Genomic DNA, 13190 nt, shown 5'->3' on the forward strand with positions numbered 1-13190 from the left:
AGCAAATAATAGTTTGTTATACACACATGCACACACAGAATACATTGCATAGTGCTCCACATAATGTATAATGGAATACTAATTTTGATTATATAGACAAGAGCAAGTAAAGCTCTGAGGGAGGGAGATTACTATGCATTAGGACCACGCGTAGGCCATTCTTGAGGAAGGGGACTTGAGGTTTAGGTAGGGTCAGGCTGGTGGAAAGTACAGGTAAAGATTCCTATTTTAGCATGAAAGAGAGCATGAACAAATGGGGGAAATGTGAAAACGTTCAAAAATAAATAAGGAGGCTATCCTAGGAATTTTTTCTGGCAGTAAGAAAAGTAAAATATGTAGGGTGGAATAATATTTTGGAAACCCATGAAAGCCAGATTTCTTCAATTATAATTACCTATGCTCACTTAATTTTTTTAGTCTCTTTTTATGCTGATAATGACAACGAGAGCAAGACCAACATGACAGTTAGCTTATGATTCTGCATCCGCAGCATCAGTGGTCACATAGAAGGGGCCTCAGAAGTCATGTCCTTCATAGCCAGCCACTGTAGGAGTCCTTTCTAAGTTTAGCTTGAACTCTTTCTTTGAGGGCTAGAGAGCTCGCCACTTTTCAAGGGAGCTAGTTTCTTTGTGGAACACCTCCTGATGCTAGAAAGTTCTTTCTTCTTAAGTAGGCCATACTCTGCCTTTCTGCTACTTTGTAGATAGGTTCCGATCCTCTTCTTTGGTCACTTCCGGAACAAATCTCTTACTTTTTTGTGAAGAAAATCATTCAAGCGTTTAAAGACGATTATATTCACATTCCTTCTCCACTACCCTCTCTCTCATATATCTAAGCTCATTATATCTTTTCTTTTGTAGAACAGGTTACCCAGACTTTTCATTTGTTTTCCTTCTCATTCACTAGTTCATTCTCTCATTCCATGTATTCAACAGATTTTTGTTGAGTGCTTCCTATGTCCCAGGCACTGCTTAAGCTCTGGGACTACATCAGTGAAAAATCCTATCTTCATGAAGCTTCCATTCTAGTGGGGGATGTCAGACAATGAATGAGTAAATGAATGAATAAATAAATAAATATCAAATAATAATAAATGCCTTAGAACAAACTAAAGGAGGGAAAGGGGTAGGGAGTTTTAGAGGATGGATTGCAATTTTAAACTGAGTGGCTATAGAAAACCTCACTGAGAAGATTAACTTGAGCAAAGACCTGAGGAGGTGAGGGAGCTAGCCATGCAGGTATCTGGGAGAACTAGGCAGAGAGAACAGCAATTGCAAAGATCTCGAGGAGAGGTTGCGCCTGGCTTGTTCAAGAAATAATGAGGCCAGAGCAATAGGAGCAGAATGAGTAGGTGGGATGAGTACTAGATTTCAGAGGTAGTAGAGAGCCACATGCTGAAAGGACTTGTTGGCCATTGTGAAGACTTTGAATTTGAATCTGGGTCAGATGGAAAGACATTGAAGAGTTATAAGCAGAAGAGTATTGTGATCTGACTTAGGTTTTAAAAAGATCACTCTATCTACTGTGTTGAAATATTGTCTGAAGGGGATGTGCCCTGAACTAAGGAGGCAGGCTCTTACAGTAAACCAGATTAGCATTGGTGGTGGCTTGAACCAGGTTTGTAGAGGTACAGGTGGCAAAAGTGGAGGGATTTTGGATATGATCCTGAGAGTGAACCAGTAGGATTTGCTGATGGATTGGATATAGGGATATAGGATTGGCCCCAGCAGTCAGAAAGATGAAGTAATCATTAACCAAGATCTGAAAGGCCATGAGAGGAGCCCAGTACATGGGAGAATGATCAGGAGTTCAGTTTTGCACCTCTATTTATCTCTCAGGCTTATTGTGAGGATTAAAGGAGATAATGTGGAAACATCTAAGCATTGTCCATAGCACATAATAAGAGGTCAATTCAAATTTATTTAATATATATAGATATTTTGATTTTAAAATACTGCAAAAAAATGACCATCTATTCTTTGCAAAAAGAAAATGTCCTTCATGAAAAGAAAATGTATCATTTGATAGTTTGCATATGGTATGTAGAATTTATATTATAGATTAACTCACCATATTGGGAAATCTGTAAAATGGGTTAATAGTGCAGTAAAAGTTTTCACTTGACACTCATTACGTGATTAAGGCAAAAATATTTTTATTGCAATTATCCAAATTCAGTAAAATATTTAATGAGGCTCTTACTGCCTTGGGTAGGTTAGCATAAAATTTAATTTGTGTTAATTTGCCCAAAACTTAGGAAGCAAGAAGTATACTGTTTTTAGAATTTGATTCTATGAAAGCAAAAACAATATCTTATCAGATGTTTCTATACATAGATTTAGATTCCTCTATCATCTTCTTTGGGGCAATCAAAAAAATAACCACGAGCATCATAGAAAATGCATCAATATCAGGCACGTAGTATCAGCTGGATACCTACAGGCTCTATAGAAATCAGGAATTTTTATGGGATATAGTGAGCATAGTGTATCTGTGTATTGAATATCTGGGAAGGAAAGAGTGATGGAATTCAAGTCAGGTGACCTAGGTTCAAATCCCAGTAGTGTTGATTATTGAATGCAGGACCTTAAGCAAGGCCTCATTTTCTTCATCTGAAAACTGGGCATAGTAATACCTCATGGGGTTGCCATGTTAACTGAATGAGGTAATATATATGTAAATATTTATATATTATGTTAGTCAAAGGTTAAGGCATCATTATTATGCCTCCTAGTGTTTGAAAGAAGTTGTTAAAAATAGCATTATCAGATATCCCACAGTGTGATTCTAGGCCATTTCCATCATTTCTCCTTCTACCAGGCTGGAAGGCATGCAGACATTTTTGAGAAGTTATGCTCCTTCAGGGCGTGTCAAAGAATAGCTGGTAACTAAGCTAGCTCTTCACAAATTCAGCGTATTTTGCTTTTAGATTGAGGTGGATAGAAGTTTCAATGTAGGGGGCGTCAATAAGAATGCTTCAAGTGATGGACTGACCTGAGGCCAAGTATTAACAGGTGGAAGGACTTTCCAGGACTTCCCTGACCCCAGCTTTTATAAATAGATGGAAACTGAGGCTCAGAAAAGAGAGTTACAATGACATTTTGAGGTGAATTAATAATACTGTACATAGAGATTGAGAAACACTTGGTGAATATTGCATCCGTGAGAATACTGTTTCAGTCCTAGTCTTTGAGCTAGGTAGTAGGTCTTCCATTCTTTCAACCAGTTACAATGCCTCAAGGGAAACTGAGAGACAGATAGCCATGTCTCCCTGCAGAGGGAGAGACTGCCCTTTGTAAAGGGTCTGGTAAGTTTATTTGAACTAGAGTGTCATGACGACAGACTGAGCTGGTGTGACCATGCCCTGGCACCCGCTGGGATCTAGGATGAGGCAGCGTGTTATTCTGTTAAGTGGTGGAGCTTTCACTGTTCTTCACTCCTGACTCCTCCAACCCCAGCTCCAGCCCAGGGCCACAGGACTAACGACATCCAAGATGATCCTTTCATAATTAGGAAGTAGAAGCTTCAAGGAGCTTCCCTACAAGTTCAGCCACGGAAATAAGTAGACATTTACACGGATACCAAATACACGCTTTGCCAAATCTGACTCTGGGATATACTGGATCCTTTCTCATCTTGATCTTTCCTTTGTACAGTTCTCAGACCAAGGTGAAGACACAAACCTGCTTAACAGTATCATTATAGTATGTCTCATATTACCAGCCTATTTTTTTGTCATGTCCTGGGAGATCTTAAAAAATGATCTCACATGTAACTTTGTGGAATTAACTATAGTATTTGTTCCAAATGCCAAGGGGTTATCAGAGCTTTGCTTTCATGTTGCAAAGCCATGGATAAATTGCTCCATTGTTGCTTAACACCAATCACATCATCAGGGAGATTTGCAGGACTCCTCCAGGAAACACCTTTGTCATTTGCTTAGAATTTCAAACAGAGCCCCCTTTTAGAATGTGTGAGGGGTGAATTCCGATGCCACACGGAAGAACATACGTATATAGATATTTCCCTCTGTTTTATTTTATTTTTTGAATCTATACAGGCAGCAGCCTCAGATTCCAATCACCACAGGAACAGGTGTTGTGTATCCTGGTGCTATTACTATGGCAACTACCACACCATCACCTCAGATGACATCTGACTGCTCTAGCACCTCCGCCAGTCCAGAGCCCAGCCTCCCGGTCATCCAGAGCACTTATGGAATGAAGACAGACGGCGGAAGCCTAGCTGGAAATGAAATGATTAATGGAGAGGATGAGATGGAAATGTATGACGACTATGAAGATGATCCCAAATCAGACTATAGCAGTGAAAATGAAGCCCCGGAAGCTGTCAGTGCCAACTGAGGAGTGTTTGTCTGCTGAATTAAAATACTCTGACATTTCACCTCCCCTCCCCCAACAGAAAAGTTCTTAAAGAGCCCGCATGCATTTGTGGCTCCACAATTACATCAGCAGAATGGTCTTAATTGTTTCGTAAAGCGTGAGACAGATTAAGTTTTCCCAGATTTTTCATGAACTTGAGTTTTTTGTCGTTATTGTTATTGTTGTTGTTGTTTTTTAATTTAGGTGAAGACATATTAAATATGAGACACCAGGACTTGAAAACTTATCTCAACCCATAGCTGTCTTACAAGTCTTATATTTTGTCTTACTTTTTTTCTTTTGGATGTTGATAAAGGTTTAAGTTACTGTTTTAGATGGGGTTAAACATTCTCACTCAGGTATGCTGTGCCAGCCTACAAGTTGTGAATGTGTTTTTATTCTGAATTATTTTAGAAAACAACTGAGAATTTCATATTGTGAAACAGAACAAGTCCACGGCGTGTGCAGCTGCATGTAGAGCATATTCAAAAGGCCTCAGAATTCCATTTTTCCATGTGTAGAGTTAAACTTTGAATGTGCCAAACTTTTTCATAACTTTTGAATCTTAATATTTTGAAAGTCTTAAAGGAGACACTGCAAAGTCTTAGACAATCTTTGGCATCTTAAAATAAAATAGCAAACCACACTTTTTTTTTTTCAGAAAATGGTGAAGTACTCAGGAATCTGGAGACAAGATATTGTAAGGAATGAACAAGGTTGCCACAGTGCATGTACCCAATTGTGTTTGCCTCTTGACGTGCCATCAGTGTGTGACGTGGTACGACGTCCACGCACCAGAGCGATCACCACACCAGATACCGACATGGTGGTCTTCTCTGCCTGAGACCACCTCTCACTACATCCATTATCCCTTTGCCTTTAACCCTGACATTCAGTCTTAACACATTTTCTCTTAAATAATTTATTCATTCCAGAATGTCAAGGGTCCACTTACTATTTATTTAAAAAAATTGTTGGTGGCATTAATTTAATAATTCTTTTTTCTTACCCTCCTTCCCCAAAGAACTTCTCAGCCCTTTTCACCTCCTTCTCCTGCTAGATACAAAGGTGTACATAGTGATTTTATGTCCCCAGAACATCTGGATGCATTTCTGAAACAAGATACTACTAAATACCTATATTGTTGTTTTTGAACATCAGTGTATATATGGCTATAGAGCTGTGTATTTGGATACAGGTGTAGAGATTTACACTTCAACAGGTATTGCCCCTGAGGTTCCCCGTGACTTTGAATCTTTTGCCAGAATTTTCCCCTAATTCAATTAGGCAACAAGTGGTAGGATCTGCATCAGTGGCCTTTCCCCTCAATGCCATTCAGCAGCAAGGGTCAACAGTGGTGACTGCCAGGCAGGGGAGTCCCGCAGCCAATCCTAAAGCCCAAAGCTGTGGTCCATGTAGGAGTCCACAGGGATGCTGTCATGGGCTGGCGCCTTTATACTGAGCTGCCTTGTCCCATCTCGCACATCTAGGGAGTTCTTTGCAAAATCCCCGGGGTGCAAGAAGCCACGTGACAGCCTCAAAGCAAAGATAGAGGCAAATAGTCGTGATACATTCAGAGAATGAAAGAAAACCATAGAGAAGGAGAAGGAGGAGAAATACATTCCCTAAATGGGATGTTCCTACTGTTAACTCTGGGGAACAGATCACTCCTGGGGCAGCAGACGAGTTCCTCTGGCTCATTCCCTCCATCTGTGGCTGCATGGGGGTCATGCCTATGTGTGAACAAGATTAACTGCCCTTGTCACACAAGGATTTTCCTGGAGGTGCACTGATGGGCTGGGAAGCAGTGAGGCTTCATTCCCCATCTCCTAACTGCAGGGAGCTCAGCCATGCCATTTTGACCTTCCTGAAACCAGGACTGATTGCCTATGGGGAAGCCTCACCCAGAGTAGTTTGATGGAAGAATGTCAGCAGATGGGACAGTTCACCTCATGGGACAACCAAAATCTGATCACCAGGACATAGGAACGGCCCCATCAGATTTCTTGAGCCATTTTGTCACTTGGAAGAAAATAGTGTACCTTCATATTTATTTAAGAGTGCTCAAGACCATACCTAATAGCAATAAATAGGTCTAGCCAAGACTTTCCTGTCCATGTCATTAGCTAGGAGTGCTCTCTATCAACTGATTAAGGTACTGATAGGAATGTTTGGTTCTTAATATTGATTGGGGATTGGAACTTTGTTTTTGTACATTTATTTCAAATGAGGAGGAGGTCGTTTTCCTAAAAAAAAAAAAAAAAGAGTATTTATTATTGTCTTACTGGTTTCTTTTGATTATATACCTCTCCTCCTCAGTTCATTCTCACGTTGTTTTCTCTTTCTCTTTGACTCTTGCTTTTGCCCTCTCCCGCTCCTTTTTAATTTTGTTGCATAAGTAGAGTGCTGTATGGCTAGCATTGTATTGTATGTAATTAATTTTGCACAAAGGCAGACATTTAGAATAGTAGGTTAATTTTGTTTGTTTTTATGACCATGCCAAAATAATATTCTGGGCTGGTGGAGAACAAAGGACTGTTCTTTAGGACTGAAACTTGATTTTGCTTGTAGTTAAAAAAAAAAAAAAAAAAAAGAAACAAAAAAAGAAATCAACAAAAAAAACAAAAAACACACACACTCACAGATGTTGTTTCATAAGTGTTATAAGCACTGGATATAAATGGTATTTTTTATCACTTCTGACTAATGTGAAGCTGTTGTACGAAAACTACATGAACAAAAGTCATCTGTTTCGACTCGTGTGGGCTTGCCTCACAGTTGCCGGATTTGAGTCATTTTTATGTCTTGTTATTTCATTTATTTATGCAAAATACATGTGTGTATGAACACTTTGTTTTAGCTCCAGCTCTGCCTCAGTACTGGGGTTCAGTTACTTCTAGCCATGTTCTTAAAAATGAAAGGCTATTCAGGAATGATCTGATTGTAAACGTCTCTTTCATTGGGTCAAATAGTGATGCTGTATTTGAATCTAAATTCTGCACATAAGCAGTTTATTCTATTTATTAGCCAAGTTTGGCTCTAAATATCCATGGAAATTAAGAATGACAATCATAGGGATCACGTCATTTTATTTTCAGTGGGGCTTAAACAAAGTTTTTATGACTTCACCATCTCATTTTAGATTTTTCTAATTGTGTAAATATAACATAGAAATAGAATTTTATTTTTGGCTCATGAATATTTAGTGAAATATAAGTTATGTATTTCCTTTTTGTTCTCTATCCATATATGTTGGTCCAGACTAGAAGTTGACGAGTCACTGTACCTCATGGGGTAGTGAATTATCAGCCACGGTGAGAAAGCAGAGTCCCACCTGTAGCTGGAGCAGCAAAACCCATCACTTGGGTTCTCATACAGTTTAGAACCCACTGTCCACAGACTCAGACTTTCACTTTTTTTTCTTATAGAAAGTTGATGAATTGAACATGGTGAATTTCCAGCACAGCTGGGAGAGAGTCAATTTGCTTTGTGAATCCACATAAACCTTAGAAGGTAGTTCTGTGACCGTTTAATAGCATGAAGCATGAATGCCATTAGAAAGGCAAAAATCGTTCTCTGAGATTGGCCATTAATGAAGGTCCCACCATGCCAATTAAAGAATGTTAATCAACTTTTTTTTTCCCATCACTCCCTATTTCATAGTATCTTCAAATCAAAGGTAAAAGTTACCTCCATTTTGTTAAAGAACTTGCAGGATCAGGATTTTCCTTGTCACTTAGAATAGGGACACTGGCAGACAATCCTGTTCTAAAAAATGGACCATATGGAATAGGAAGGAAGGAAAGGAAGAAAAAGAAAGAAAGAAAGAAAGAGAGAAAGAAAGAAAGAAAGGGAAAGAGGAAGAAAGAAAAGCAAAAGGAAAGAAAGAAAGAAAGAAAAGAAAGAAAGAAAGAAAAAGAAAGAAAGAAAGGAAGGAAGGAAGGGAGGAAGGAAGGAAGAAAGGAAGAAAGAAAAAAAAAAAAGAAAGAAAGTGAGAGAGAAAGAAAAGGTTAATCTGTGGACAGGAGCAGCCAGGCAGGCAGTTTTTCTGTTTCATTGGCAGATGCGATGCAGTATCTTTTCCAGGAAGGTACGAAAGCTTTGTTGTTTTCACCTGTATTCAGCTCACCCTTTTAGGGGCACATCAGTTTGCTTCATTTGGTATTTGATACACCCCAGCCTTGTCCTCAGGCCTGATTTGATTTGCCAGGGTCCTGACACCATCTCTCAGGCCAAGTTCTAAATTCAGGTGCGGGCTCACAGTGCTTTTGAGCTTGTCAAATTCTGGCCTCCCCTGAACATTAGCCCCACTGGAGCCTGGGGTGTTTGAAAAGGGTGTGATCACTCTAGGGCTGAAATTAAAGGCTTCTTTCTTTTCCTTATGAAGCCAGGCTGCTTCTCCGGAGCACACCCTCCTGAGCGGGGAGCACAGGCACTAGCTGAAAGCAGGAATTGTTTTGAGGAAGCCCATCTAACCCCAGTAGGAAGGCAGCCCGGTCACTTGAACACCACAGCTGAGGCTGCTTCTCTCAATTTACTCGTCTTGCAAAGAGGTGACCTCTACCTACTCATTAGGGAAAAGAAAAAGAATCAGTTAGTAGTTTTAAACCGTATGAGAAGTCCTGTACCAAGTGCCAACAACTGCAAAGAATGCAGCTAGAGGAATGTATTGACTTTATTACTGGGTCTTCCTTTCTAATGAGAAAATGACAAAAATGGTTGCTGTAGCCTTGCCTGATTTTGTACACGTTTGTTTAAGGACTGAGTTGGCACTTAAACTCACTTCTCAAAGTATAATAATATTGTATGACCTCATTTGTCCTTTTTCAAAAGCACTTGCATCATTTCCTTAAGTCACCTGTCCCCTGACATGTTTTCTTCCTTAATAAACAACTTCTATCTGCTATTCCTGCCGATTATGTTCTGTTTCTGATGCCATGTACTATTGAGTGTAACCCTCTGCTAATATCACTGAAAATATTGATATGCAAACACATTTCCCTTTCATCCCCATGCCATCTTTTCTTTTGGGGACAGATTTCTTCCCAAAAGCCCATGAACAAGTATTTGGAATGCTGGTACCTTTGGGGCAGGGCTAGAGGGGGGAGGGGGAGGGGCAAAAAGGTAAAGCTTAGTGCAGATCCTCTTCTAATTGGTGTCCGTGGCAATATGAAAGCTTAAAGGCAACTCAGTGACATATCTTGCTCAGTAGCTTCTTATTCCTGAAGAACCACAAGCAGAAAGTGAGGCCTCAGTGCCGGTGCTCTTGGAATATGGGGAATGTGCAAATATTTAACTGTTTTGTATGCTGCACACTTGCAGACCTGCTCACGTGCATTCTCCGTTTGTCTTCCTTTGTCATACGTGTTTTTGCTTTTTGGAAAAGTGCAGTCTTTATTGTACCCTTTCCAGCTTGTAGCAAATTAGAATGCTTAGCATTTATGTTCATTCATTATTGTATTTGCCATGTAAACTTTTTATTACCTTAGACGAGCTTATAAGCTGTTACTACATAACTTATCTTACTGTAACTCTTTTATTTCCCGACATTGTAATTTGTTTGTGATGTATATTGTGAGATTGTATTCTGTGTTAATTTAATCAGCACAATTCACTGACATGCTGGACTGAATGCTGGCTGCTGTTTCAAAGTGTAAAGTTTGTGTAGGGCTGTTGGGACAACTGCAACTCTGTTGTCAAGGTGCTGTGCTGGTTCCTCTAGCGACACTGCGGGTGCGGCCCTTGGGACGCTAAGGGCGTTGAATACACCCTTGAGCAAATTTTAACTGCAGATATTCTTTGTAGAAATTCTGTGTATAATGCAGGTACCTACTTGGCCCGTGGCTGGTAACTATTTGGGCAATTAGAAAAACAACAAAAACCATAAAAACTAGTGTCTATTGCTGCTTTGAATATGTTTGAAAGTCTGAAAATGTAAATAGTTTATCAAAAAAAAAAATCTTGTACAGTCCAGTGTAAAGTTTTTAAATGACCTTAAGGGTTGCCATCACATCTTTCTCACACTCTCCTCTTGATAATGGAAAAAAAAGTTTGCTAAGGATTAAAGAAATGAGAAAAAAAAGAATATCTTCAAATTTCAAGGAATGAATCATTGTTCTTAGCTTTGTTGCATACACACACTTCTTGGATTTCGTTGTGCAGTATTGACGTGAGATAAAACTCAACATTGAATAATCTTTCAGTGGTACTTTTCAAAGTCTTCCCCTCCTCTGCCTCATAATTAAGGGAAAAGACAAAATTGAAAGACACTGTCTTTATCTATCCTGGTGTATGTTGGCACCTTAGCTACTTTTTTTTTTTCCTTTTTGCACAAGGTGCTTTCCTGATATGTTAAACATGCCATCTTTGGGTGATAATGTATATGCCATGACGGGGCCTAGGCCCCTCAGGGGAGTGTCTATAAGAACTGCCTATTTATGCTCATTTACCTCAAGACTGTCCTCTCTACCCTTAATCTAGTCGTCATCACTCCATCTTTTGTACTGCTGTTGACACTTACAAATTAAAGATAAATTTTGTTTTATGACCTCCGTGTACGGCCTTGTCTGTGCCCTGGCAACTCTTCCTAGCCTGAAGCCTGGTCAGCCCTCGGCTCGTGCAGCCCTGGCCCACGCTGCCTGCTGCTGGAGCCTGCAGAGCCTTCCTGCTCCCGCCGGTGCTTCTACCTTCGCTGGGAGGTAAGTCTTCAAAGCCCTTAGCCTGGAAGACTGGCCTGCTTTCTTCACTGTGGAGCATGCGCAGCGGCAGCAGGAAATGCTTGTGGATTTAGATGGTAGGAACAGGATCCAAGGTGGATTTCTGTCAAGAGAAGATGGGAAAGGATGTCACTTCCTATTTGCCTGACTTCTTCATGAGAGTGAAACAGTTTATAAAAACTCCCAGCATTCCCGGGTATGAACGAATCTCGAGGGCCAACCTCTCACATGACATCAACTTCTACGAGCCTAGCAGCCAAGAGTGGAAAATGCTGCGCTTCTGGAACCATTGCCTCCGCTGTGGTTGGGAGTGGTTGGCTGATTTCTCAGCTACTTCTGCCTCAGAGAAGGAGAGTTCCCGGTCTCCTTGCCCAGCTATGAGTTGGCCCGGGAGCGAATGATACCAGCCTCTAAGGGTCCGAGGCCTGGAGGTGGGGTAGCGGACCAAAGTGAGGCGGGCCCTTAAAGGAGACTGACCAAGCCAGGGCTATGGATCCAGAGGTTAGTGACCGACACCCGGAGAAGGAAGCAAAGGGCTCAGGGGAGACAGAGGGGAGGCCTAGCGACTTCTTCTTTGATATTTCCTGTGACAAATGCCTCATTAGAGAAAAGCCAAGGATTTGTGGAACTTTTCTTTATCACAGTCAAACTGTCAATTTGATGCAATCTGTTGTCAGTCCCGAAAACCTAGCTTTCCAGGCCCCTCCCTCCCGCCCCGTGGGTTTTAAGCATAGGGGATTGCTTTGGAGTCACACGACCTGGCTCTGCCACTTGCCAGCTCTGTGACCTTCCCTAAGTAACTCCTCTGAGCTTTCTCCTCTGTAAAAAGGGGCGATAAGTCCCTACCACTCAAGGTTATTGGGGGAATTCAATGAAATGGCACGTGTAAAACACTGAGCGGCAGGCCTGTACACAGAGCACGCGAGTGAGCCTGCCTCCTCTGATCAGAGAATGTCTCAGCTAGGGGAGAGCATCGGTGCCACTGGCTGAGCCTCAGTTCGGAATCTGGTCCTGTCTGTGATTACCCTCCCTTCCTCCAAGCTGGTCTCCAGGACACAGATTTCTCATTTCTAGTGTATCCTCACCACTGCCTTTGGTTTTCTTTCTAAAACACAGATCTGATCTGTCCTCCCTCTCATAATGTCTCCTAAAATATTCTGGGTTTCCATAGCTGACCAGATAAAATCCAAACTTCCTACCCTGACGCTCAAGTACCCGCAGACCTGACAGCCTCATTTTCCACTGTGGCCGTACATGCCCGCAACTTCATTGCTTCTCTCGCACCCTGGGGCCGACCCACGACCCTGGGACTCTCACTTCTTCTTTGGCTTGGAGTAAATATGTTCTCTTTTCTGTTTGGAAAATTTCCTATCCTTTTTCAAACCCCACCCCAGATATCACCACCTCATCAGGCCTTTCCCAGCTCCCCAGATAGTTTCAGGCTCTCCCTCGGGGCTCCCAAGGTACGTTGAAAGGACCTCTATGATCATGTTTACCACATTGTAATAATCTGTTTCTGTGTCTGTCTTTTCTGCTAGATAACAAGCTACTGAAACCAAGGACTGTACCTTGGTCCTCCCAGCTCCCAGCACAGTGCTTGGCATAGAGTAAGTGCTCAACACTTGTTTGTGGAATGAATGTGTGAATGGTGGCAACTTGGCCTCCATGTGTGGTACAGATGCCTGTGAGTATCAGGGTCTTAGATGGTGGGGATGAGGGAGCCTGTAGGGGTACCTTGGTATTAGCTACTTCGTTTGGAGAACATTTTTATTTGAAGCATCTCTGGTCATTTGGGGGGAACCATTTCAAGTCAGTGTGATGTTGTTTCCTGATCAGACCTGAGGGCATTGAGTCCCCATGCTATGGGGAGGAGTCATCCTGTTGGATGCCCAAGTTTCTGAGCCTAGAGTCACTGCTCTGTCCTTCTTCCTGGGCAACCTGGCTAGAGTGTGGAAAAGACAGACCAGAAATAGGACGTTTTATGGGTTTGTCCTACTCTTTCCTTGACATCCCAGGGCCCAAGGTTACCCTTCACTCTGCCCAGGGATGAGGGGTACAGGCAGGCCTACGCCCTGGATATCCACCGCAGAAA

At 41.5% G+C, this 13190-nt stretch overlaps 1 protein-coding gene across 1 annotated transcript in view; it reads left to right on the top strand.

Annotated features, from left to right (window-relative positions):
• The window catches only part of SOX6 (SRY-box transcription factor 6), a 397267-nt gene extending 392220 nt beyond the window's left edge, over positions 1-5047 (top strand). The window contains exon 16 of the mRNA XM_060303470.1: positions 4061-5047. Coding sequence (XP_060159453.1) covers positions 4061-4364 — 304 coding nt within the window. The 3' untranslated portion in view covers positions 4365-5047. The remainder of the gene's footprint in view (positions 1-4060) is intronic.
• Positions 5048-13190: the final 8143 nt, after the last annotated feature.

The sequence above is a fragment of the Globicephala melas genome, chromosome 8 (assembly GCF_963455315.2).
Source record: "Globicephala melas chromosome 8, mGloMel1.2, whole genome shotgun sequence".
Classification (NCBI taxonomy): domain Eukaryota; kingdom Metazoa; phylum Chordata; class Mammalia; order Artiodactyla; family Delphinidae; genus Globicephala; species Globicephala melas.